Here is a 24,497-nt window from a genome sequence, read left to right as displayed (position 1 = left end):
GCTTGCCCCGGCCACTGATAGCAAGGGGGCGCCGAATGAGCAAGAAGAAAGGAAAAATTTTGGAAATGAGTAAACGACGCAGCGCCCCGTAAAAGTTCTGGCGCCCTATTAAATCAATATTGTTGTCGGTTAGCAAATAAATGGATTTGTTAAAAAAATTCTTACTCGCTCCGCTCGCAACTGAATCGTTTCAATAAGAGTCAGAGCAAGTTTTTCACTTACTACTTAAAGAAAGTTATTATATATGATTTGTTAATAATGATGTGATAACAAGATGCCAAGTAATGACTTAGGCCTATAGATTACACAGGAGCGTTTCCAAAATCAGAAACGGCCAAAGTCTGAAATACGAGTTCGGTGTTTTGATGGTGATGAATTTGGTTAGTTAATCACTTTTTTATTTATTTATTTTTTTATTTTACTCAATCGGATTACTCATGACTGTGAGAATGAAGGTAACGGAAGTGAGAGGAATGAAGACTCACGCAAGCATCTGTTTGCACAGCAATATTAAAAGTGACGGTTAACAAGAATAATAATAACATTTTCGAACTTGAAGCAATTGTGGAATAGGGGCTTAAGAGTTCAGAACTTAACCCAACGAATTTAGCCTTTTCCAAAAACTGATCACTACTAGTGATTTTTTAAAATTTAATTGACATATGAATTGCTTCCAATTTGAATGAATTTATCGAGATCATTTCTTCATGGATAATTTTTTGGGGATACGTATCTAGTTGTGTGATATTTTTATCTATCTACATACATACAAAATATACACACATTATACGTATATATTCCGTTATATAATATTTCCCAAAATATTTTTTACCGTAAAAGATTCTAAATTAAAATCGTATTTGTTGGTCACATAGAGTATAAAATTAAGGAAGTTTAATATTATTACTGGAAATTAATGCTGTGAAGCATTTCGAAGATTTTAAAAGAACATAGTTTCTAATGTATTGAAATTTCATTTCTTGGATAGTATAGGATTGTATGAAACGTTGTAAATAGTTGTAAAGAGCATAGAGAAAATTCCATTAAAATCTTCTTAAGGTAGAAAATCCGTGTTAGGCAGGCAGTTAATGGACGCAGGTGGTGGCGTTGAAAAAGTCCGGGTCTCCTGAGCACAGCGGTAATGTCATAAATCGGTCGCTTCTCTCGAAGCTCCAAAAATAATATCCCGAAATTTTGGGCTCGGCTTCATTCTATTTTTCTTTTAAGCATGGAGTTATTGGATCCAGATGTTGGTGTTGGAAAACTCCGGGACCTGAGGCCCCAGAAAGGAGGTCTCAAAAGTTTGGGCTCGGATCTCTTCTATTTGCCTATTAAATACGGAGTTCTTGTACTAGGGTGTTTTTGTTTGAGAGGTCGGGGCCTATTAACGAAAGAAATTGGGCTCTGGCCTCGAAACCCGAGAAATAAGGTCTCGAAATTTTCGGCTCGAGTCCATTCTATTTTCCATTCAAGCATCGAGTTGTTGCATGCATATGGTGGCGTTGGAAAGCTCTCCTCACACAGCGGTGATGTCAGAAACCGTGACTCGTACTTCAGGCCCCAGAAATGGGGTCCCGATGTTTTGGGCATGGATCCTTTCTGGACGCCTGTTAATATGAATTGTTGTACGAGGGTGGTGGCGTTGGGAAGGTTCGGGTCATCTAAGCATAGCAGTAACATCAGAAATCGGACCCTATATTTAAGGTCCCGAAAATGGGCTCCCGAAATATTGGGTTCCGGTCTCTTATATTCGGCTTTTAAACTTTTTTGGACGCAGGTGGTGGCGTTGGAAAGGTCTTGGTCCCTTAAGCAGTGCGATGATGTCAGAAATCAGGTCCCGGCCTCAGAGTTTTCGGTTGTGTTGTAAACCTTTGCTGTGGCTCAATCTCAATACTTGATTGCGCGAGATATAACCATCAATTCAGCTATAAATATGGTTTTATTTTGCGCAATCAGATATTGAGATAAGGATATAGAAAAGGTTCACAAAACAAATCAAAAGTTGGGGCCAGGAACCGATTTCTGGGCTTATTCAACGTTGTGTTCAAGGGACAAAGACCTTCCACCGCCACTACATGTTTAATACAACTCCATGTTTAATAGGGAAATAAAAGGAACCCGAGCCAAATATTCAGGACCCCATTTCTGAGGGTTCAGGGCCCAATCCCGATTTCTGAATCACCATTGTGCTTAGAAGACCCGGACCTTTCCTATTTTCCCACCCTCATCCAAAAACTCCACATTTAATAGGCAAACATAATGGACCCGAATCCAAAACTTCGGGACTCCACTTCTGAAGCTTTGAGACTAGGGCCCGATTTCTGATGTTACGGTGTGCTCAGATGTATAGGACCTTTCTAATGCCACCACCCACGTCCAACAACTCCATGTTTAAAAGGGGAATAGAAGGGATCCAAGCCTAAAACTTCAGGACCCCATTTCTGGGGCTTCAAGGCCATGACCCGATTTCTGACATCCCACTATGCTCAGGCGACCTGGACCTTTCCTACGCCACCACCTTCGTCCAAAATCTCCACGTTTAATAGCCAAATAGATTTGGTCCGAACCCAAAACTTCATGATCCCATTTCTGGAGCTTTGACACCAGAGCCCGATTTCTGACATTACCATGTGCTCAAACGACTAGGACCTTTCCAATGCGACTACCCAAGTCCAGCAACTCCATGTTTAAAAGAGGAGTAGAAGAGACCCGAGCCCAAAACTTCGGAATCGAATTTCTGAGACTTCGAAGCTAGGGTCCGATTTCTCACATCACAACTGTGTTCAAGGGACCAAAACATTTCCAACGCTAATATCCTCGTCCAACAACTCCATGTTTAATAAGCAAATAGAATGGACCCGAACCCAAAATTTCGGGACCTCATTTTCGGGACTCGGTTTCCATTTCTGACATCACCAATGTGCTAATTGAATCCAGACCTTTCCATCGGCACCACCCGCGCCCAAGAATTCCACGTTTTTTAGTCGAATAGAAGGAACAGGAGCCCAAACGTTCAGGATCCTATTTTTATGGATTCCGAGCCCGGAGTCAATTTCTGACATAACAGATTTGCTGAGGGGATCAAGATCTTTCCAACACCACCACCCGCGTCCAAGAACTCCATGTCTAATAGTCGAATAGAAGAAACCCAAGCCCAAAACTTCGGGACTCCATTTCCGGGGCCTCTGGGCCTGGACTCAATTTCTGACATTACTACTATGCTCAGGGGACCCGAATATTTCCAACACTACCACCCGCGTCCACCAACTTCATGTCTAATACGGATTCCTTGGCGTAGGAGAATTGGCTCCATGCTCTTTATGTAACTGTTTTCCAAATGGATTTGTATACAACAAAAGATAGTTTTGTCAAGTTAAAAAGAAACTTCAAAATAAGCATCTTGAAAACAGCTCTTATTTGTAAAAGAATACATAATGATCGCTTTTGGCTATTGCAATGGTGTGTCCAAGAAACTTAATTCAGCGTACAAAAACTGCTTCTCTTATATGTTTAAAAAAATCTTGGTAAGGGAAGTGTAGAGGGGCGCCGAATTCTACTTCGCCCCGGGCGCTGAAATCTCTAGCTACGGCTCTGATTATGAGGTTACTAGCATATACGTATTACATTTTAAAACTTTATTACGCATGTCGCAGGTAAGAATCTCATGTATTTTCATTTATTATACATTGCTCTTGTGAAAAAATGTTACATATTCTTTCTGCAAATTTTACAAATTTATGTGGACTTAAAATAGGATAGCACCTAAGATACATACTATCCTATGCTAGCTATACCATCGGATAGCAGCTAAGCCTAATGCTGGTTGGTGGCCCAATAACCATAACGAAGGATTATGATTATGATTTTAGATTTCTGGGCCTTCGACATCTAAGGCCATTTAGTCCGCCACGTTTTGAGGGATGACGTCCCTCGGCGAGCACACTCCGAGGAAAGGGAAGGAAGAAAGGATTGGGGAAGGAAGGAAACGGTCTGGGACCTACAAGTTAGGTACCGCCCCGGCATTTGCCTGGTGTGAATGAGGAAAACCCAGGAAAACCTCATTCAGGGCTGCTGGCCTGAGAAAGCGTTCTTACACCTTTTCGACCGAGTGCCCCCACCGGGAATCGAACCCGGGACCGCTCGCATCGAAGGCGAGAGCGTTAGAATAACCATAACGATATTTCCATAACAGGAATTACTACATAGTTTACTTACAAGTAGAATTTCAGGCTATAGACACATTAGACACCATTCTCTAATTAAGTTACAACCACACAAGGTAACCATAGCACATTAATGCAAATTAGATGTTACTTGAGTTCGCTGATAAGTTTAGTTTCCACTTCTTACATCATAAGTCCAAGCAGCCTGTATTAAAGTTTAATTGCATCAAGTTGTTAGAAATGTTTTCTTTTTTTTAGTACGAGAAATGTTTTAGTAACGTGAAACGTGGGCGTGGGAGCTAACTAGCAGTTTAAACTAAGGCCATGGATCTACGTCTAAAGAACTTAGTAACCTAGGTACTATATATTTCTTGTATCCTGACAACTCCGTCCCACCACAGAGAAAATATGTGGGTGTTGAAAGATTAAAAAATTGAAAAAACAAACAAGGTGTCGGTGTCTGTTATCAGTTGCTTGATTTATATTTCCGTTCATACTTGTGGCGCCACTTGGTTGCGCAACTCAGTTGCTGTGTATGAAAGCTCTATAACTGACCATTATTTTTTGCTCTTTGTAACTAATTGACTGATGGTTCGGAGTTTACCTAATCATTATTTGTTTATTTGTCTTTGTAATTGATTGATTGATTGAATGAAGTTGAAACAATTATTTTTATTTTTCTTTGTAACTAATTGATTTATTGGTCGGAGTTTAACCAATCATTATTTATTTGTTTGTCTTTGTAATTAATTGATTGATTGATTTAAGTTGAACCAATTATTTTTATTTCTCTTTGTAATTAATTAATTATGGTTTAACCAATCGTTGTTTATTTATTTCTCTTTGTAATTAATTGATCGATTGGTCGGAGTTTAACCAATCATTGTTTATATGTTTATCTTTGTAATTAATTGATAAATTGATCCAAGATTAATTAATCATTGTTTATCTTGTAAATAATTCATTGATTGATCGGAGTTTGAATAATCAATCAATTACCTAGAGAAATAAATATACGATTATAATTCCTTTTAGTAAGAACGTATGAATAGCTATTATTAGTAGTAATTATACTTAATGTTTTCCTTAGCTTATTAGAGCTGTTTCATATCTTAATGTAATTATATACGAAAAACATCAATATCTTGGGTACAACTCTAATCTAAACTGTAAAGATTTGTAAATTTAAGTATATACTTTATATCTTTCTATGAAAAAGCTTTATCATTAGTTGATACGTAACCAGTAGAATTTTATATATATTCTGCAGTTTGAAATAAATGCTGAATATTTAAAAATTACGTTTCATTCCACACACTGAACTTTTAGGTAATTTATCACGAATTTCAGGTTTAGAGGATATGTGGTTTCATCTGTGAAGCTTGGTTACACGCATCGTGTCTCGTTTGAAGCGGGAAACTTCCTGCGTTGTCAATAATGAATTCGATGTGTGATAGTGTCCCAGCAGCAGAGATGCAAATCCAGACTTCACCTTTGGAATTTAATTACTTTGTATAATTGTTTGTTTGCTAGTAGTTTCAGTATGAATCTTAATTCTTTTTTTTTTCTTTTTTTTTATTTTGTAGCCATATGGGAGCAGAAGCTTTGAAGTGCAGCTGTACAAAATACTTCACAGGACCGCTCTGTGAGAAACCGAAGGATGATGCAGGTAATGATTTTTTTTTTTTTTTTTTTGTATTTCAAAGGGAAGTTCTTTGGTTAAAAGAGGTTTGTCAATAAGAACGTCAGGAATTTATAAAAAATGAAAACTACAGGAGAAATGAATTTTTTATTGCTAAAAGCAATCAATGGGGTTATATTTTGAAAATAATGTTGTCCAGTATTATTGTTATCACTGGGTCCAGATCCGTACCCCTTTCCCCCCGAAAAAATTCCTCATTCAACATACATTTGCACACTTTCTCAACAAAAATATACTTGTTTAACAGCGAAGTGGTTGATGTACCCATAAAAATTTGATCTTATTGTATACAATCCATCTGCAATCTTTCTCTTATAAATCATAATCTTGTTCTATCATTTTTAAAAATATACCAGAAATATTTTACAATTATTTACAATTTTTTTCGGGTGCAGACTGGGGTAAACCTAAGGGGGAACGCGGGTAACGTCGTACCCCCAGTTCCAAAAAAATATGTACGGCGTCCCCTCAGTTCCTAAAAAAATACAATGGGCGGCATGACGTTATGCCGCTACCTACTGTCCCCTTACCTTTTCAGATCCACTTTTACCCCTGGGTGCAGAATAATACCCGTTCAATACTTCATAGACGTAGTGGTTTGCAGTATTGGACCCTCCCTCTCATACTCCTCTCCTAACAAGAAATTTTGGATGCGTACTTACTCTGCTTCGATAGGTGGAATGGATCACTCCGAACTTATTACATGAAAAGTTGCCCGGACGCGCCCTGTCAAGAAATGGTGATGTAAACTGGACGCCCACATCATAAGATCTGTTCTCTTCTGTAGACGATCTATTTTCTGTAATTTCCCATTACTATTTGCAGTTGATACAATTTATTTATCACATAATTCGTAACAAACATTGCTGATTAAGGTGTTTAAAACATTACTTCCACCTTACATAAATGTGTATCAAGTGAGTATAATACGCATTGTTAGGATGCCGAATATGCGTATGCGAACACTGCAAGAGTATGTTTGCAGGAAACAGAAATAATGTACCGACGAAACAATGGTATATATATATCCCGTTTTAAGCTTTTAAGACCGATTTGGTGTATCTTCAGAACCGTTACAATTAATTTTACCAAAATTGTTCAGATATGCCGTAAATTTGACTTTTTTTTTTTTTTGTCAAGTTTGCATTTTGACTTTCCTCGCCTTCTCCTGATAACGGCATTCTTCACTAGTGCTGCTGTGGATGTGATAAGACAGTGTTATAACTTGAGGAAAGAAACGAGCTTGAGAGCCTTGACAGGACTAACCATTAATCTTACTTTATTTTACGTCACAACGAATTTCCAGTTGAATTTATGAACAAAACACCTCCTAGAGTATGATGTCATTACTAGGGATGGCCTTTTTCGAAAAATCTGTTTTTCGATTTTCGGAAATTTCATTTTTCGTTGTTTCGTTTTTCGTTTTTCGTTTTTCGAAAAAATTTTTCGTTTTTCGTTTTTCGAAAAAATTTTTCGTTTTTCGTTTTTCGAAAAATTTTTCGTTTTTCGTTTCTCAAAAAATTTTTCGTTTTTCGTTTCTCGAAAAAATTTTTCGTTTTCCGTTTTTCGAAAAATTTTTCGTTTCTCGTTTCTCGAAAAATTTTTCGTTTTTCGTTTCTCGAAAAATTTTTCGTTTTACGTTTCTCGAAAAAATTTTCGGTTTTCGTTTTTCGAATAAAATTTCGTTTTTCGTTTTCGAAAAAGCCATTTTTCGAAAAAGTATTTTTCGAAAAAATGTGGCCATCCCTAATCTCAAGATTAAAGAGATTCGGATGTGTCCAACACTGGCACTAGTACCCGTAGAGTATATTTCTGATGGTTTGTTGATCAACATGGAGGCTGTCCGATTAGACGAAGAGTCGAAGTCTTCAATGATTACGGAGCAATGGCTGGAAAATCCAATTTTTTCTCCGGAAAGTTGGAATTGTAGCAGTCACAGGAATCGAACAAATAAAGCAGTAGAAGACTGACACAAATGCTTAAACAAAATATTATCCAGAACCCCTGCACATTTCCAGTCTTGTGAAGACTATTGAGGGAAGATTCTATATGTAATCATGTTTTCAGAAGAATGGAAATGCTGAGCATTACTCAAAAGAACGGAAAAGCCATGTATATGAAAGTTGACGATAGGATACAGTCAATACTTCATAATTTGAGAGAACATGTTGACCTGAGAAAATGTCTCAGTCGCTTGAGCGTTGTATGTACATAACCTTGAACAATTTCCTATGAGGGCGCGGTGGCTCAGTGGTAGAGCGTTCACCTCCGGTGCTTGGGGTCCCTGGTTCGATCCCAGCTCGCGCCGTGTGGACTTTGTGGTGGACAAACACCGTGTTCGTGGGTTTTCTCGGGGTTCTCCCGTTTCCCCCCACTTTCTTCATTTCACTCATTTCTCATTATCACCGTCTCCTTTAGCCTAACCGGCATAACCGTGGGACGTAAAATTCATGTTCATTTCATGTTCGTCCATGATGATGTCTCTTGGCTTGTTTCATTTTAAAAAAAGAATGTATTTACGTCACATCAATCTGTATTAATTCAGCTTCCGTTACTTGGACTCAAATTGCAATAAGTGTCAGAAAAGGATATGTGCCTCTCCTCATGCTGGAAAATTGTCTCAGCTGTAGATAGGGCACAAATCCCAAGGAAATGGGGGGCCTGCCCCCCAATTTCAATACATTAAATTCGTCTTTAATTATTGTTAGTCTATTTATTTAATTCCTGTAACGATTCCTATAATGCTATTGAGATCATCATCATTTTTCTCAAATACAGTAAACCTTCGTTAACACGAATTCCAAGGGACTGAAAAATCAGGAGTTCGTGTTAAAAAAAATTCGTGTTAACCGGGGACCCAAATTTTATTATTCGAATACATTTTCTTCATACATACGCACTACAGTATACAGACTATATATACCACTACAGTATATTATGTATGTCATAGAAAACTCTAGAGATGGTATCGAGATGAGACTGAGTAGACTCGGTCTCGTCTCGGTTCCAAATTCGAGACGAGACTGAGAGTTTCGGTCTCGTCTCGATTTCGAAAGGCACGGCTCGGTCTCAAATTCGAGTTAAGATCGAGATCAAGACTAGTTTCGGTCTCCGTACCGTCTTCTGAAAAGTGAAAACACTATAGTAAGCTTATTATCCTATCTTCGAAGATTAAAAATAAAGTTTCCACGCAGAAAATCCAGGTCAAGTTATAAAATTGATAACTCCGCTAGCAGGTTCGGTACCGCTAATAACGGAAAGGTAGTTATGACTGCTGTCACCAGTTTGGAGTTACAGGGGAGAGAAGATGTTTTGTCTCGAGCTGTCGCCAGCAGCTCGTCTGCAAAACACCTGCATGTTCAGCGCTTGATGGACGACAGAATCAACACCTCATAAGAGAGGAAAGATACCTGTTTTTGTTTTTCTCTTATTTACAAGACAATTTTCCTCTGTATAAATACTGTATGACAAAACGTGATCTGGAGTGAAATCTGAAATAAGAAAAATGATCTGAAAAAAACAAACAAAGGGTTGAAAGTTCGTGTTAAATGAAAACCTTTACTGACTCAAGGGACTAAAAACTAGTTCGTAATTCGTGCTAACCGAAATTCGTGTTAACCGATAAAACTTCCTATAAGATAACGTACAGCGATGCCGGGACCGAAATTTTGTTCGTCCTAAACGAGTGTTCGGCTTAAGCGTGTTCGTGTTAACGAGGTTATACTGTAATAGTATTCTTGCGTCATACATAATTGATTTTCTTTCTTCATAGTTTTGGGAAAGTCATTATTTAAGTTATTATAAAATAAGTGTCCTAAAATTTAATGCGGTCTAAGTAGAAGCATACCAATTACAAATATGCATGTATTCAGATCTCAGAATAAGTTCATGGCATTGATTTGTAATACTGATATGTACCACTATTTCATCTACATCGCCTGATATATAATATACAACATGTTCACCTTAGAAAGCAGATTCATCTGAGTCTCATCTGCCCCTTCGCCACCAAAAAAAAAAAAAGCCTTAAATCTGCCCGTCTCCCAATATTGAAGACAACTGTGCTCCCTCAGTTTCTTTGGGAGCCACCCTTGCACCGCCACTGCACTTTATCCGATTGTACACTAATGGAATCTATGACTAAAAATAATGGACATTCACTTTTGCCTAATTTCGATCCGACATTTTGTTCTGGAGTATGGCTGTTTTTGCATTTTTCCGAAAATTTTCGGGTGGTCATCGCTCCGAGGCATTTCTACACCCAGGTTGGTCTATACTTTTCTTTTTATCTTGGAGACAGGAATTAAATCTTCCAAAAGACAGACACACACACACACACACACACACACACACATACATATATGTAATCACGTTTGTATGAGCGCCCTCTTGGTAGACTTGTCCACCGCCCTCATTAGTAAGCCAGCACGGGCCTGGATCTTTGTGGATGTTTGTGATACTGTAGCATCCTTAGTTTGTAACAAAATTTCAGCCTTTTTTATATTATTCTAAAAGTTACAAGAGTGTAAAGATAAATAGTCCACTAAGTGTGTTCGTGTCACGTTATTTTTTTATTTTTACTCTAAGAGTGTCAAACACGAGTGTCCTCTAAATAAATTTTATCTACCCCACTCGTGGAGGGGGCTAGAAGATTCAAATGACACCAATGTACAATCACTTACCTCTGTTTCTTTTGTGGCTCCATCTCTGGATCACCCTCGGCCTCAATAATCTCTTCCAGTGACTGCTATCTTGATGTTTCGTGTATAACACCAACGTGTCGTGATCTTAAATGGTACCACAAGCCAGTCGTTGAATTTCGATTATGGATAATACTTCGACAGTAATTGCATTTTGAAGAAAAACCATCATTTTCACGACTGAAATGTTCCCATATATTCGACTTTCCCATTGTAAATACTTCCCGAAAATATCTCTTCTTGCAGTTCTCTTATATAGTTCGAAACAAGCTCTGCTTTGGTAACTGATATAATGAACTCGGTTGGGTATTCCTCATAACGAACTAATGCTTCTCCCACTAGGCCAATAAACACATCAGAAGTGTTGATATCGTAGGACACGTGTCCTTTCTCTAAACAACAATATTTTATTGTTACCAAAATATTCAGTCACAGCGAATACGAAACCACGTACCGTATCAGCAAAGGCGAGTATGAGATAGCTAGCTAAAAGCAGTCTCAAATAGCTATTACGATTAGAACACGCCGCATCAGCGAAATAAGATGCTATTCAATTTCAGTCAGGGAGTAAAGCTTATCTGTAAGTAATGATGCGTTTCTTTTCTTTTGTTTATAACTTCAATCAAACCAGGCAGGGAAGGAAATGTTGCTCTTTCCCAACTTCAAATTTCTCTTCAGTTTCGTTTCGTCCCTTCGTGTTCCATCTCCAAACTTTGTCCTTCTGTTTCGATTTTTTTTTCGTTTTTCGTTTTTCGTTTTCCGAAAAATTTTTCGTTTTTCGTTTCTCGAAAAATTTTTCGTTTTTCGTTTTCCGAAAAATTTTTCGTTTTTCATTTTTCGAAAAATTTTTCGTTTTTCGAAAAAATTTTTCGTTTTTCGTTTTTCGAAATTTTTTTCGTTTTTCGTTTTTCGAAAAATTTTTCGTTTTTCGTTTTCGAAAAAGCCATTTTTCGAAAAAGTATTTTTCGAAAAAATGTGGCCATCCCTAGTCATTACTTAATCCTTTGACCCCCTTCTGCTCAAAAACACAAAACGCGTTTTGTTGTGTGTTATGGTATACTAAAGGACTAACTATTCCCAAAATTTCAGCTTTTTTTCATCCAGGCCCATTGGAGATATTGGACAGTGAAATAGACCGAATTGGCATAATTTCCAAATTTTACGATTTTTCCCAGGCCTTTGGGAGCAGCTATAGGTCTGTAAATTTTTGTGTATAAACTTATGGCCCCAGACTACATGCACACACAAATTCAGATATCTACGTCAGTTGTTTCCGTTTCCCAAACATGTCTTCAATGTCAAAAAATGTTGCTAGTGTAGACCCTCCTTCAAGTGGTTTTAGGCAAAAATGTTAAGAAATCGAAGCTTTACCTCTGCTCGAGTTGGAGACGTTCAGCAATTTTCAATTTGGTAAGACAAATACATGCTGAGATATTCAAAATAACGTCATTTTTTATGCCGACAACTGGTCAATCTGCACCGGAAATAGTGTATCTTTACAAACAATTAATGTGTATTCAACTCCGCAATAAGCACGTGCATTTTAACTTACAAAGATATAGTATTAACAAAATGGCATTTGGTTATTCTCAAGACATTTATTAAATCTTAATAGTGACTACTTTCATTCGGGTGCACATACAAGTATTTCGCATAAGTGTGGAATGTGAGAATATTGTCACAAATGCAATAAACAAAGTCAACCATAACGCTGCACAATGGTCCAGACAGCCTTCAATCCTGGCCGAAACCTCAAAATTCGAAATTATCACAAATATGAAAGACCTTACACATTTAATAAGGAAAGATGTAAGGTTTGCAGAAATAGGTAGGTTTTCGTGAAGCTTCTAAGGGTTGGGGCTATCAGGTCGGGCAAAAACGGGCAACAATCGGTCTTGTTCTCTAACAGATAACATCCTCTACTATTACATCCAGCACACAGTAGAACTGTGTAATGCGCTATTCTTATTGATCTGTACCTAGTTAGTTAGTAGAGATGTAATGTACCTAACGCATTACATCTTGAGAAAAGTAGTGACATGTATTCTGGTCTGCATCATATCATATAAATATTAAAAAAAGAATAATATTTTCGACTCGATAAAATATAAACAAAGGGTGAAAGTAGAGATTAATTCTTTTCCCTCCTGAGACGAATATTCGGACCCAAGAGGAACGGGAATGGGGAATGACGGAAACTTCATAACGAGGAACTATATAATTTATACGGTTTACCCAACATTGTTAGGGTCGTCAAGTCTAGGAGGTTTAGGTGGGCAGGTCATGTAGCTAGAATGGAAGAAAGTACAAACGCTTTCAAAGTCTTGACTGGAAGACCCATCGGAAAACGACCATTAGGAAGACCTAGGCGCAGATGGGAGGACAATATTAAGATGGATCTCGCGGAGATAGGAATACAAAGAAGAAATTGGAACCAATTAGCTAAGGATATAAGTCAGTGGAGAGCTTTTTTGAACGCGGCATTGAACCTCTGGGTTCCATAGGCCATAGAGTTAGTTAGTTAGTTAGTTAGTAGAGATTAAAAATTTTGAAGGTTACTGAAGTGAATATATAAAATAAAGTAAATCCCTCACCGTTAAATGTGCTTTTAAACCATAAAAGCGATAATTAGGAGTGTTTTTTTGTTAAGTAAAGGCAATAAAACAATCATGAAGTGCTAAAAAAGGAATTTGTTTGGGGAAGACTTTTCTCTTCCCATTATCTCAGTCCGCCAAATTCAAAATCATGGAATAATAAAATGTAACATACACCTTTCTAAGTCTTACGTTTTAATCAAATTTAGTCAACATGTTATATTTTAGTATCCTAAACAACCTCAACGAAAATTCAGAAATATGATACCATACTGCTAAATGGCCTAAATTTTCAAGCTTCAATTTGGATTTTCTTACACGATTTTGGATGTCAGGTAATGATGCTCTTTTATTTATGCTACTTAGAATGTATTATAATTTTATTGAAAACAAGTTACATAAAATGCACCAATTATGATCATAAAAGAATAATCCACAAATACATTATAATACGTACGCCGTCCTCATCAGGAATATAAAGCAATGTGGCAGAAGTTTATTTAAACTAAGGAAGAAAAGAGTAATATATAAAGAAATTAGAAGAATAAGTATTTAAAGTTGATGCTATAATATATATTTTATAGAGTTAACTATAAAAAAAATAATAATAGAGAATATGTTAAATATATGTATTAATGATGGTATTCGCCACTTAGCTGCATATGGTATTTACTTCGGCAGGACGCGATGTAAATGTACTTAAGTCAAAACTAGATACAATGCTAGATATGGATTTGTAATATGATATACTGCTTCTATATTATTATGGTTAAAACATAAAGCCTTCATTACATAATTTATACATATAATCATAACGAAATAAAGTCTCTAAGTGAAATTATTTACATTTTAAGGTTATTTAGATTATTCTTAGAAACTAATGTCCAGATATATAGTATAATGTTATGTCGATGTTCTATTTTTATTACGTAGCATTTTGATCACATAAAACTTATCCTGATGTTATCCCTCACATTACCTCTTAAATCTTGGTTTTCCTTCTGGTTGATTTTCCCGAACCATTATATGTTTGGGTGGCGATTCCGATGTGCCGGGCCAAAGTCTTGGCTTGGTTCCTGGAAATACGTGGTAAGCGCGTTTCCATGGTATAGCTGAGCCTATGACAAAAAATGTACGTAGTTATAATTACTTCGAACTGTTATTTGTTGTTGTGTTGCAGAGGATTGATGGGTACCTGATAACATCTTCATATGTCGATGCACAATATACCTGCTACGACAATACAATGTTATTTATAGAATTCTAATCAATTAAATACTAGCATTTTCAGTTTGCAATTTAATTTTTTCATTAGATCGTTCCTATACAATGTAAACATTGTATAGCCGGGATTAAAATTAACTATTACATTAAAACGGTTAACCACAGACACGATATAATTTGAGCACTACAGTGTGAAATGGCGATCCCAGTCATCAGGATTTGATGGTGATTATCATAAGGAAAGAAAAAGGAAATGTGAGGGTAACATGAAGAAAACTCTGTGAATATTGTGAAAAAATATATGATATGGCAGATTTGAAAAGGGAAGAAGATGAGGCTCTTCCGAGCTATTATTATAAGAAGATGTTAATTGTTAGTTCTAATAGTGATACTATAGTGTGTGTCTGCTGTAATGAAAGGGACAATAAGGAAGTCGCAGACAAAAACAAAATAATACAATGTGACCACTGTGAAGAGTGGTATCATTTTATATGTATTGGAATCAATGAACAAAAGTATGAAGAAATGAGTAATCCATCAGTTGTGTCGAAAGGAGAAAGAAGTTAACAAAGTGAAATCATTAAGTGTAACTGAGAGAGAAGAAGTGTCAAAAGAAGATTCAGGTCTAGTAAGAACAATGTGAGTGCCGAAATTGGGAAGGAAGAGATGATCACAAAACCCAGAAATAAGAATAAACATAACCATGATGAACGAAAGAGAAAATCCAATAAATCCAATAAGAGTGATAGTGAAAAGGAGAGAAAGAATGTGGAAGAGAATGAAGGTATTCCTGAGGAAGAAGCTACAAGAACAAGAAAGAAAAAACATAGAAGTCACATGAGAGAAGAAGTACATAAAAGAAGAAATAGTCCGCGAAATAGTCGTCATTCGGATAAAGATAAAAGAAAGCAAGTTACTAAAAGTGAAGAAATGAACTCAATTAGAAAGAAGAAGAAAGGAGAAAGCAATGAAAGAAATAGATTAGAGAGAGAGGAAAGGGAAATACTTAACGAAAGTCCTAAGAAGAAGATAGACGAAACTGCACGTGTAGCTTCAAAGGAATCAATGGGACACATGTGCAACCGAAAATCTTCCTATTTCTTCAAACCTTACATCTTTCCTTATTACATGTGTAAGGTCTTTCGTATTTGTGATAATTTCGAATTTTGAGGTTTTGGTCAGGTTTGAAGGGTGTCTGGACCACTCTGCGTTGGTGTTATTACTAGAAACCCTTAACATTAGCTTATTTTCTTTTGTATTCACTTTATCTTTCCCTATGTATCAAACTTCACCAAGTCACAACACTCCATAACAAAATAACAAAGTGAATGTTTCGTAGTTACACTTTACATCACATGGTGACTAAACATACGTACAGATTGGCCCAAACATAGGTATACAGATCTGCATTTATCAAGTATGACATTTTAATTGATTAAGATAATGAATTTAATTGCTTCGGCTTGATCCGAGCTTAAGGTATAAGTGAAAATAAATTAAGAACAGATAAGGAAGAAACTAAGTCAATACCTATATGGATAACAATAAGTAAAATATATAGAATATCATGACAGGTCAATGTGAGTTTCACCGAGTGAAGGCGGATTTTCATGCAAGCGTTCGTAGCGTTCTTTGCTCGCGATGTGGCTGAATAGCCAATTGAGAAAGTTGTTTAAGTACGATTCTACGTGTAACACAACTTTCTGTTGGCTACACATAAAAATCACAAGCAGCGAACCCAACGGACGTTTCCATGAAAATCCGCCCTTATTATTTTGATAGAGAAGGATTGGCATAGCTCCTATTGTCAAGTATAAAAAGAAATACTTGCTTAAACTTAACAACCGTCCGAGAACCGATGTAACATTTATATGTCTAGTATAGGATGAAATTCTTCGTACAATCTGATGTAACTTGCTTTAGCTTCTCAGGTAGCACTACTCCCTTAAGCAAATAATATTCTTAATAGAATCTATCAATGTTAGGATCCTCTCAATTTTTAAGTTAAAATAAATATTTAAGCTATGAAAGGAGGACAAAACGCATTTGTCGTATTTACAAAGCAGGGCATCAACTTTACTTCTTCAAAAACCAGATATCTGGCCAACAAGGAAACGCTTTCAAGAAACATAACTTCAGGATGGCTGACTACAATGTTCGAATAATGGATCTGTCCTATTGCTAAACCAGAACACACTGCTTTTTTCTCTATCGTCTTTATATCATTAAAATTAAAGGTCTTGCTGCAAATAAAGGGTCAGCTCCATTTTTACTGTTCTCATAGGATACAACAAAAATGTTTAGAAAATTCACTTTTTGTTCCAACTCCAATCCACTCTTTGTACACATATTTACATAAATATCATTATTTACGAGGAGCTAATCTCTTTCTGTATCAATTTCTATAGGAGGTGGTGAGGAAGAACAGGAGGATACCACAAATCGACAAATTTGGAGATAACTTCTTACTGAATCATTTTTTTTAATTTCCTGGTATACACAAATTATTTAAAAGAAACAGCTAGTATCATTTCACAGTTTGAAACTAAGACTTCCAAATTATGTGAATTCAATACTCAAACTTGAAGTAGTGCATCAAAAGTAGTATGCACTGGTAGTGGTATGCACTGGTTGCAAAATAGTAATAAGATTAAAGATAGAACCTGTTTCTCGGACGCTGAATTCATATCAAAAAGCCATTACTCGCTATGCAAGCCAGTTCAAAAATGTAGGCAAGGGGGCCGGTAGAAGGTAGGGGGGCCGATCCAACCATAGTTCATTTGCATTCCTCCCGTGAAAATTTTAGGAGGCCAGTAAGAATTTGGGGAGAGGGCGGTTCTCCTTGACGGCGGATACGGGCCTGTTGCTATATCTTAACTGTTTTTGTTCTATTGCGGTAAAGGTTGAAACCAAATATAGCTTATTTCAACTACTTCCGGTGTGAATTGAGGGCTAAGCAAATAAATGAAACATGTTCTTGGGACGCTGAATCAACTGAAAAAAAATCGCATCTTGATAGCATTTGTCGTTTTCGCACTACAGAAATAGCTCTCAAAACCGGAAGTAGCAGTAAATTTGAACTATTTTCGATTTTGATAGAGTGCCGTGCATTGTCCTAATATGTTGTCTTGAGACACAGAATCGTTTGCAAGAAGTTCCTTCTTGCTATCTGTTACTGTATTCGTTCTATGACGATAAACTTTGAAACCGGAAATGGCTAATTTTAACTACTTCCGGTTTGAATAGAGGATTAATGTAGAAAGTAGAACGTATTCTTTAGACACTGATTCAATTGTAAAAAACGGTATCTCGCTGCCTCTTACTGTTTTCGTTCCATGATGATAAACGTTGAAACCGGAAATGGCTAGTTCGAACCTCTTCTGGCTTTAATATAGTGTTAATGAGGAAGATGTAAATTATTCTTGGGACGCTCAATGGATTGTAAGAAACCGCATTTAGATAGCACTTACCGTTTTTGCTCTTCGAAAACTCAATATTGAAACCGGAAGCAATAGTAAATTTGAACCACTTTTGGTATTGATAGAGTATTATGGATAGTCATGATATGTTGTCTTGCTACGCTAAATCGTTTGCGAAAAAGCTGCTTCTCGTTATCCGTTACCGCTTTCGTTCTATGGCAATAAATGTTGAAACCGGAAATGATTCATTTGAACCACATCTGGTTTGAATAGAGACTTAACTAGGAAGACGAAATTTATCCTTGGGACGCTGAAGCGATTGCAAAAGACCGCATCTCGATACCTCTTACTATTTTCACTTTAATACCTGTTGACGAATATACAAAGCCCTTATATAAGACTTCCGACATTTATACATAGCATTGTTTGGAAGTCTAAAAGAATAAGATAGGAATATACAGGCGTCCCAGGAGGAAGTGGCAATACTTTGGAAAACGATGCTATTGATGATTTTAAGCAAAAGAAAAAAAAACTTCTTATGAATATGAGTCTGATTTTGAACAAAAACTGAGATATGGATAGAAATAAAAAATGACCCTATCAAGAGTAACGAAATTCATGTTATGACATTAAATAAATTATTGGTGTAAGTAGAAGCTACGTAGTAATGAGTAGGTAAACCGTCACATTTCTTGACAATTACTGAATAGTAGGAGAGAGGTGGATAAAATGACCCGTGCAGGTAAAATGATCCCACTCCTACAGCGGAAACTGGTGGCGCTGCCTGTCGTATCATGTGGTTGACACGTCACACAAAAGAAGCTGTCTTTGTTCATCAGTTCTCTTTGGATGAGAAATGTTTTGTTTGTCTTCCAGACAAAAAAAAAAGAGAACATTTTATAACATTATATATGAGGTAAGTGCTACTTTTTGCTGTATTCGTACTAACGCATGAATTAGAATGTAAAGGACACACTATGTAAAGACCTAGTGCGTACGTTATTTAAATTTTGATATGCAAATGTCATATCAAAATTTTTGCATATCAAAATGGAAATTATATGTAAATATGTAACCACATATATTTTATATCAATTCATTTAAATATTTAATCATGCATAATTAGATGTTAAAAGCCAACAAGATGTATATGCTTCGTATTAAATTCATATCATTTTCATGGGAAGAGATGGAAGAACTTCGAGTACAAAGTTTTTTTTTTTTCTGGAAGAGCATTTCAAAATTTTCAAACTGAAGTTCAGCAAACTCATAGCCTCCAGCGGAACACACACGAACAGCAACTAAGATGGTACAACTGTTTCCAGCTTACTATGAGTTTCCAGACTAGATTTTGGACTATTCAGAAATAATTGTATACAGGACTACAACTATATGTCAAGGACTAGTGGATGAGAGATGGGTTGGCTACTCTCCAATATAGCGCCGTTCAGTCGTGTACATGGCTATTGTATACTAGTCACACCGTAGTGTTGTTTTCTGGGAACAATAAGGTGCTAGAAACTCTCTTGATGACGTATTTTGTCACCTTACCCGCCTTCCCCGCCACGGCTCTAGGCCGGTAAAAACGAAGCTATCGCCAGCTTCAACGCGGAGTAATATGTTTTTGAAATTGTGATTTGGTTTTCGAAAATTTGAGTTTATTTAAATTTAAAAGGTTCTTGGATGCACCCGTTTATAAATTATGTTTATTTAACACGGTATGTCACATGTCCGACAGTATCACGTACTCTTTCAGTACGTTTTGACAGTACTATTTACAGGCAGTTGTTTGAGCTCGTTGAGCGGTGTTCGTCTGCAAAGATGGAAGGGGTTTTCAGCCCACCAATGTATCCGGAAGACATATTAATTAATTAACCACCCCTAAGGTAATGACAGTCATGTATTATAATGTAGGTATATAGTAAATTGTATAATGTTATTAATCTAAGGTTTGATTTTGCAGCATATTTGTTCAATAAGCAGGGATGAGTGAAATTCAGTAAAAGTTTGTATTGAGATTACACCCCGCTGCAGACTGTGTTTGGGTGTAGATGTCACTACCTGTCACGTGAGTTCTTGATGGAAGGGGGAACATGTATTTTTTCTAATATGTTTTGTTTTTCTAATTGTTTAAATAGTCTTCCGGTACATGACATGTGTTGTGTTATATATCAAAATATTCAGAGAAGATCAAAGAATCATGTAAAGTATGTGAAACTCACCAGAGATTGTATATAAATGTAATATTAGGGCATAACAGTGGTGACCTATTTAGGAATTTCGGTTGTCACCAAAAGAGAGAGAGAACGTTGACCATAAGAAAACCGGTAGACTGAAGGTGAGTCTAGGTTTTTCAAGTTCCAGCGAGCCTAATGACTAGGATCGCAGGAGAGGTCACGAGACACTTCGTTAGGAACATCGAGTGACTTCACGTCGCTCAGTGAGACACTTTAGTCAGTGATACAAGACACTTCGTTCTTAGTTTGAACACAGGACACATCGTTCAGTGACACTTCGTTCCATGTCAGGAGACACTTCACGTCGCTCAGTGAGACTTTACTTCGTTTGAGTTCTAAGTGCATAGAACACTTCATTTAGTGACATTAAATTACCATGTCTTTGCTAGTGTAGCAGCAACTACTATGACATGTATCACATAGTGCTTAGATAGCAAAAAGGGGAAATATCTTCTCTATATGACCCCATCGGGAGTGTATTTTTTTTTTTAAGTAACTTGCTATAGTTACAGTTGCGTACATATAGTTAGGGGTGTTTCGTTGTACACCAAGACCAACTATTATCTAAGAACATGTACGTATTATAAAGAGATTATTAACGAGTGTTGGTGGACTCACCGTGTGGCTCACATTTACAATGAGCACACTTCCAACCAGTTTGTTTTGTGTCTAATACACAAATATGTTAGAAGATATGTCATCAGAAGAAACATTTATTTTTTTTTAACCTGTGCATCACAAATTAGTGCACCACAAACAATTTTTCTTCTAACTTGTGAAAGTTAAATAGTGGGACTTTTTGCACCACAGAGCAATAAATACAGTAAGGCGTGACGAGCCTATGTCACCTTTACTGTAATAGTGATGACAGTAACTCTCAACTTGTAACAGAGAGATATCAATGCAGAGATCGACGAAGACAACGTGATCTTCAAGACTGATCATCAAAAAACCATAATATGTGGGATAAAATTACGTCACGCATATACGGAAGAATGCGTGCAGAGTGGAGGATCCAGACAACAGTGAAGACTGGACTCATGCAGGACATATCTGTGAAAACTACAAATTAAATCACGCGTGGACTAGAACTATCGGTATAAGTAAAACATATTGGCCACTAAAATGAGTATCATTTTTTTTTCTTTCTTCTCGTGCACAAGTGTTGTTTGTGAAATCGAGTGTAAATATTTCAAATTCAATTCCGCCAAGGATCTATTAAATAGTTATGAAAATCTACTTATACGTCTGTTACATACTACAATTCCCGTACGAATCCTGAAGGTTTACTTGCTGCCTGGTGAGTACAAAAATATCTAAAATGTTTTGTAACTTCTGTTCTTTTCAGGTGGACTTCGTTCGGCGACTTCATTTAACTTACTGCTAATAGTACTCCTTGTTAATGTATTCTGTTGGTGATCATTAGACTCAAGCTCAATGTTACATGAGTCGCTACTATTTCTGTAGCCCATGAGTCGCTTCGAGAGCGTACAATCAGGGTAGGGAAACATGAACTATGAGACCTGTGTAGATCTAAAAATCGGGATTTTCTATTTAAGTTTAAAAGTAGCATAGATCTACATAGGGGCAATTTTGATTATTCTATCAAAATTAAATTTTTTTTTAAGAGTCTCAACATTTTTTTTTAACTCAGTCTCTACCGCAACCAAACAGTTCATAGTTCATGGAACCCACGAGGACAGACAGTCTTCTCAGGTGTGACGTAAGACTGCTGTCAAATGTAGAGAGAGAGACACACCTCACCATCACTGGTACGCCTTCCTCTTCTCTCTACAGAGCCTCACGCAAATTTACAAGCTGGACACTTCATGTCGTATGCAGATTTCAGCACACCTGTGCTTGAGAGGTCATTTTACATTTGGCACCCGAGCCTGAGGCTCACTCGTCTTATACAACGTGGCTTCCCAATCGTGGGGCATGATGGACGTCTCCGTCCTTCCACAAAGTGGCGCCCGAGCTTTAGGGGCTAAGCATACGCTTGCAGCGTAAGCCGAAAAGGGGACCTACCTTGATACACCAACAGAAGTGCAAGGGTAGAGCAGTAACTTTTTATTTTTTGTTATTATCTCTTATGCCGCGTGATAGTTTGAAACATAGTCCCCATGGTATCCAAGAACCTTGTTACAGTGTGTTATATTTGTTCTTGAAGAGTATGTATTATGAGTGAAAATTTTGTGTCATGTGTATTTGCATAAAATTACGGGGGAAAGATTTTGTGTTTAATAACCATTAGGCAACTTAGAGTTTGTTTTGTTTTTGATTAAATGCCGGTAACGAGAGCTCAGACGCGGAAGATGGAAGAGGAATTTAGGTCTGACGTGTACGCTCAGCGTATTGAGCTGGATGTAGATATAGCTAGAAATAATGTTACCGTCAATAGCATAGAGATTGAAAATGACATAGATAATATGCGCAGTGAAACAGGCGTAGAAAGAACCACTGAAGATGTAGTAGGTTCAGGAACTGGTGACAGTCACGTACGATACGGTGACGTCACAGAGAGAGAAAACAGTGACCCAGCTGATGGACAGTGTGGCCAACCTGTCCCGGAACACACAGCTGAGGCAACACCCAGGGAAAGTGAGGTAGTACCTACCGGAAGTCAAGTCGAAGAGACCGGAAGTGGGCAGTCCGGAGCTCAATTCGTCACGACCGCTGACTTATCGAGGCTGCTGAACGGGTTATTAGATTCTATTTCGGCTAAGATTGAGCAATCTAGTGCGTTAGTTGCTGAACAACATAGAGCTAGTAACCAGTCTGCGTGTGAAAAACTGGAGAAATCGTTAACGGCGAAAATAGACTCTTTTGTAATAGAGAATAATAAGAAATTTGAGCAATTGAACGAGTCAATTGCGTCAGTCAATCGGAGACTTGACACCTCCAATTTAGAGTTACAGACACAGCTCGTAAGTACTAGTCAAAGGATACAGGCTTCATTAGAGCAAGTTAGCGACAGGGTACAATCTAATGAAGTCTCGATCGCATCTTGTAGTAATGAGATCCGAAAAGTTGAACAGTCAGTGAAAGATGCTCAAAGTTCACTGACAGTTCAAATCAACGATGTCGAGAATCGATCAAAGGACCTCGGTGATAGGATAGGCGACCTCTCCACCAAACAAACAGACATCGATCATGCAGTAGAGAGCATGCACTTGCGAATGGAGAGAGTCGATCGAAGTATAGATAACATTGTAGGCAGTCAGGCCGAAATTAGAGCTGAACTTCAGACAGTGCAAAGTGAAATTGCACTGAGATCTGAATCCACAGCACAGCTGGGAGACAAAATCAAGGATCTCCGAGACGAAATGTCTCGTGAGATACAGAAAGTAAAACAAAGTTCACGACTTGAGATAGAGACACTACTAACTGCACGAGACGGGTTGTCGTCTCGTTCTAGCGAGAACGAGACACAACAAACAGAGGAAAGAGTAGTTGTCGACAGTGGTCCCAGCACGAGCTATTTGATAGCCCCGCCTGAACTGTTGTCGAGTAATAGTAGGGAACCTGTGCCATCAACATCGCGTGTGGGAGGACACGGAAGCGTTCACACAGTTCAAAGTAGTGGCGAAGCTGCCCAACTTGCCACTGCAATGAACTCGTTTTTGCACAGAGACCTGAAACTACCGACATACAATGGGAATGAGGACGAATCAGCTACCCATAATTATCTAGTAGATTTAGATAATTATTTCGAGCTAACTGGAGTAGCGCCAGAGCATAGACTGAGCTTCTTAACACGCTCGTTAAGAGGAATCAGTCTACAATGGTACAAAGTGATGCAACACAAGATCACCGACTATACTAGTTTCATAGAGGAATTTAAGAAAAACTACTTAAGCTCCGATCGTTTAGCGTCCTTGCGTGCAACCCTGCTAATGAGTCATTATGACCCTAGAATTTTCAGACAGCCTAGTGAGTACCTTCTCACTCAGCTGCAGAGAAATGCTGTATTGGACCCTCCCTTGTCCGAACAAAATCTTTTGAAATTACTACCGAGACAGCTTCCTCAGTGGATCTGTAGGTGTTTGATTAGTGCTAAACCACAAAGCATCTCAGAGCTTCTCGCGTTAGTGAATGAAGTACAGTTAACGCACAGGGAGAACGGTAATAACCAGCAGCGTAGAAACATAAACATGATTGAAGTGACAGAAAACAATCAATCAGCAGGGGGGAACTTCAAACGTAACACGAGACGTAACAGGGCACAGCAGGGGCCGTATACTAGAAATAGTAGGGGCAGGCTAGAACGATCTAATGAGAATAGAGAGCCTAGTAGTAATCCTCGAAATGAATCCCGACAGAATCGATTCAGGGGGGATGGAACTAGTTCGTACCGAGGTACAAGAGGTAGCAACAGAGGCAATAGAAATAGGCCTAACCAACAGATGAGAAATAGTAGAGACGAACAGATACAAGTTCTTGAAGTGTACGATACAC

General features: G+C 37.6%; 1 protein-coding gene and 1 long non-coding RNA gene across 5 annotated transcripts in view; one reads left to right on the top strand and one right to left on the bottom strand.

The window, feature by feature from the left end:
- LOC145676051 (uncharacterized) overlaps nucleotides 1-24,497 on the top strand; it is a 554,345-nt gene that overhangs the window by 272,522 nt on the left and 257,326 nt on the right. For all 4 annotated transcript variants that reach the window (XM_081746908.1, XM_081746905.1, XM_081746907.1 and 1 more), the window contains one exon: nucleotides 5,750-5,832. In XM_081746908.1, coding sequence (XP_081603034.1) covers nucleotides 5,750-5,832 — 83 coding nt within the window. The remainder of the gene's footprint in view (nucleotides 1-5,749; nucleotides 5,833-24,497) is intronic.
- LOC145676054 (uncharacterized) overlaps nucleotides 1-24,497 on the bottom strand; it is a 217,919-nt gene that overhangs the window by 133,790 nt on the left and 59,632 nt on the right. The gene's annotated exons all lie outside the window — the stretch shown is intronic.

Source organism: Thermobia domestica, chromosome 18, assembly GCF_964235325.1.
Source record: "Thermobia domestica chromosome 18, izTheDome1.hap1.1, whole genome shotgun sequence".
In the NCBI taxonomy this organism is placed as follows: Eukaryota; Metazoa; Arthropoda; class Insecta; order Zygentoma; family Lepismatidae; genus Thermobia; species Thermobia domestica.
Note: the sequence above shows the minus strand (reverse complement) of the source record. Positions and strands in the feature narration are given on the sequence as shown.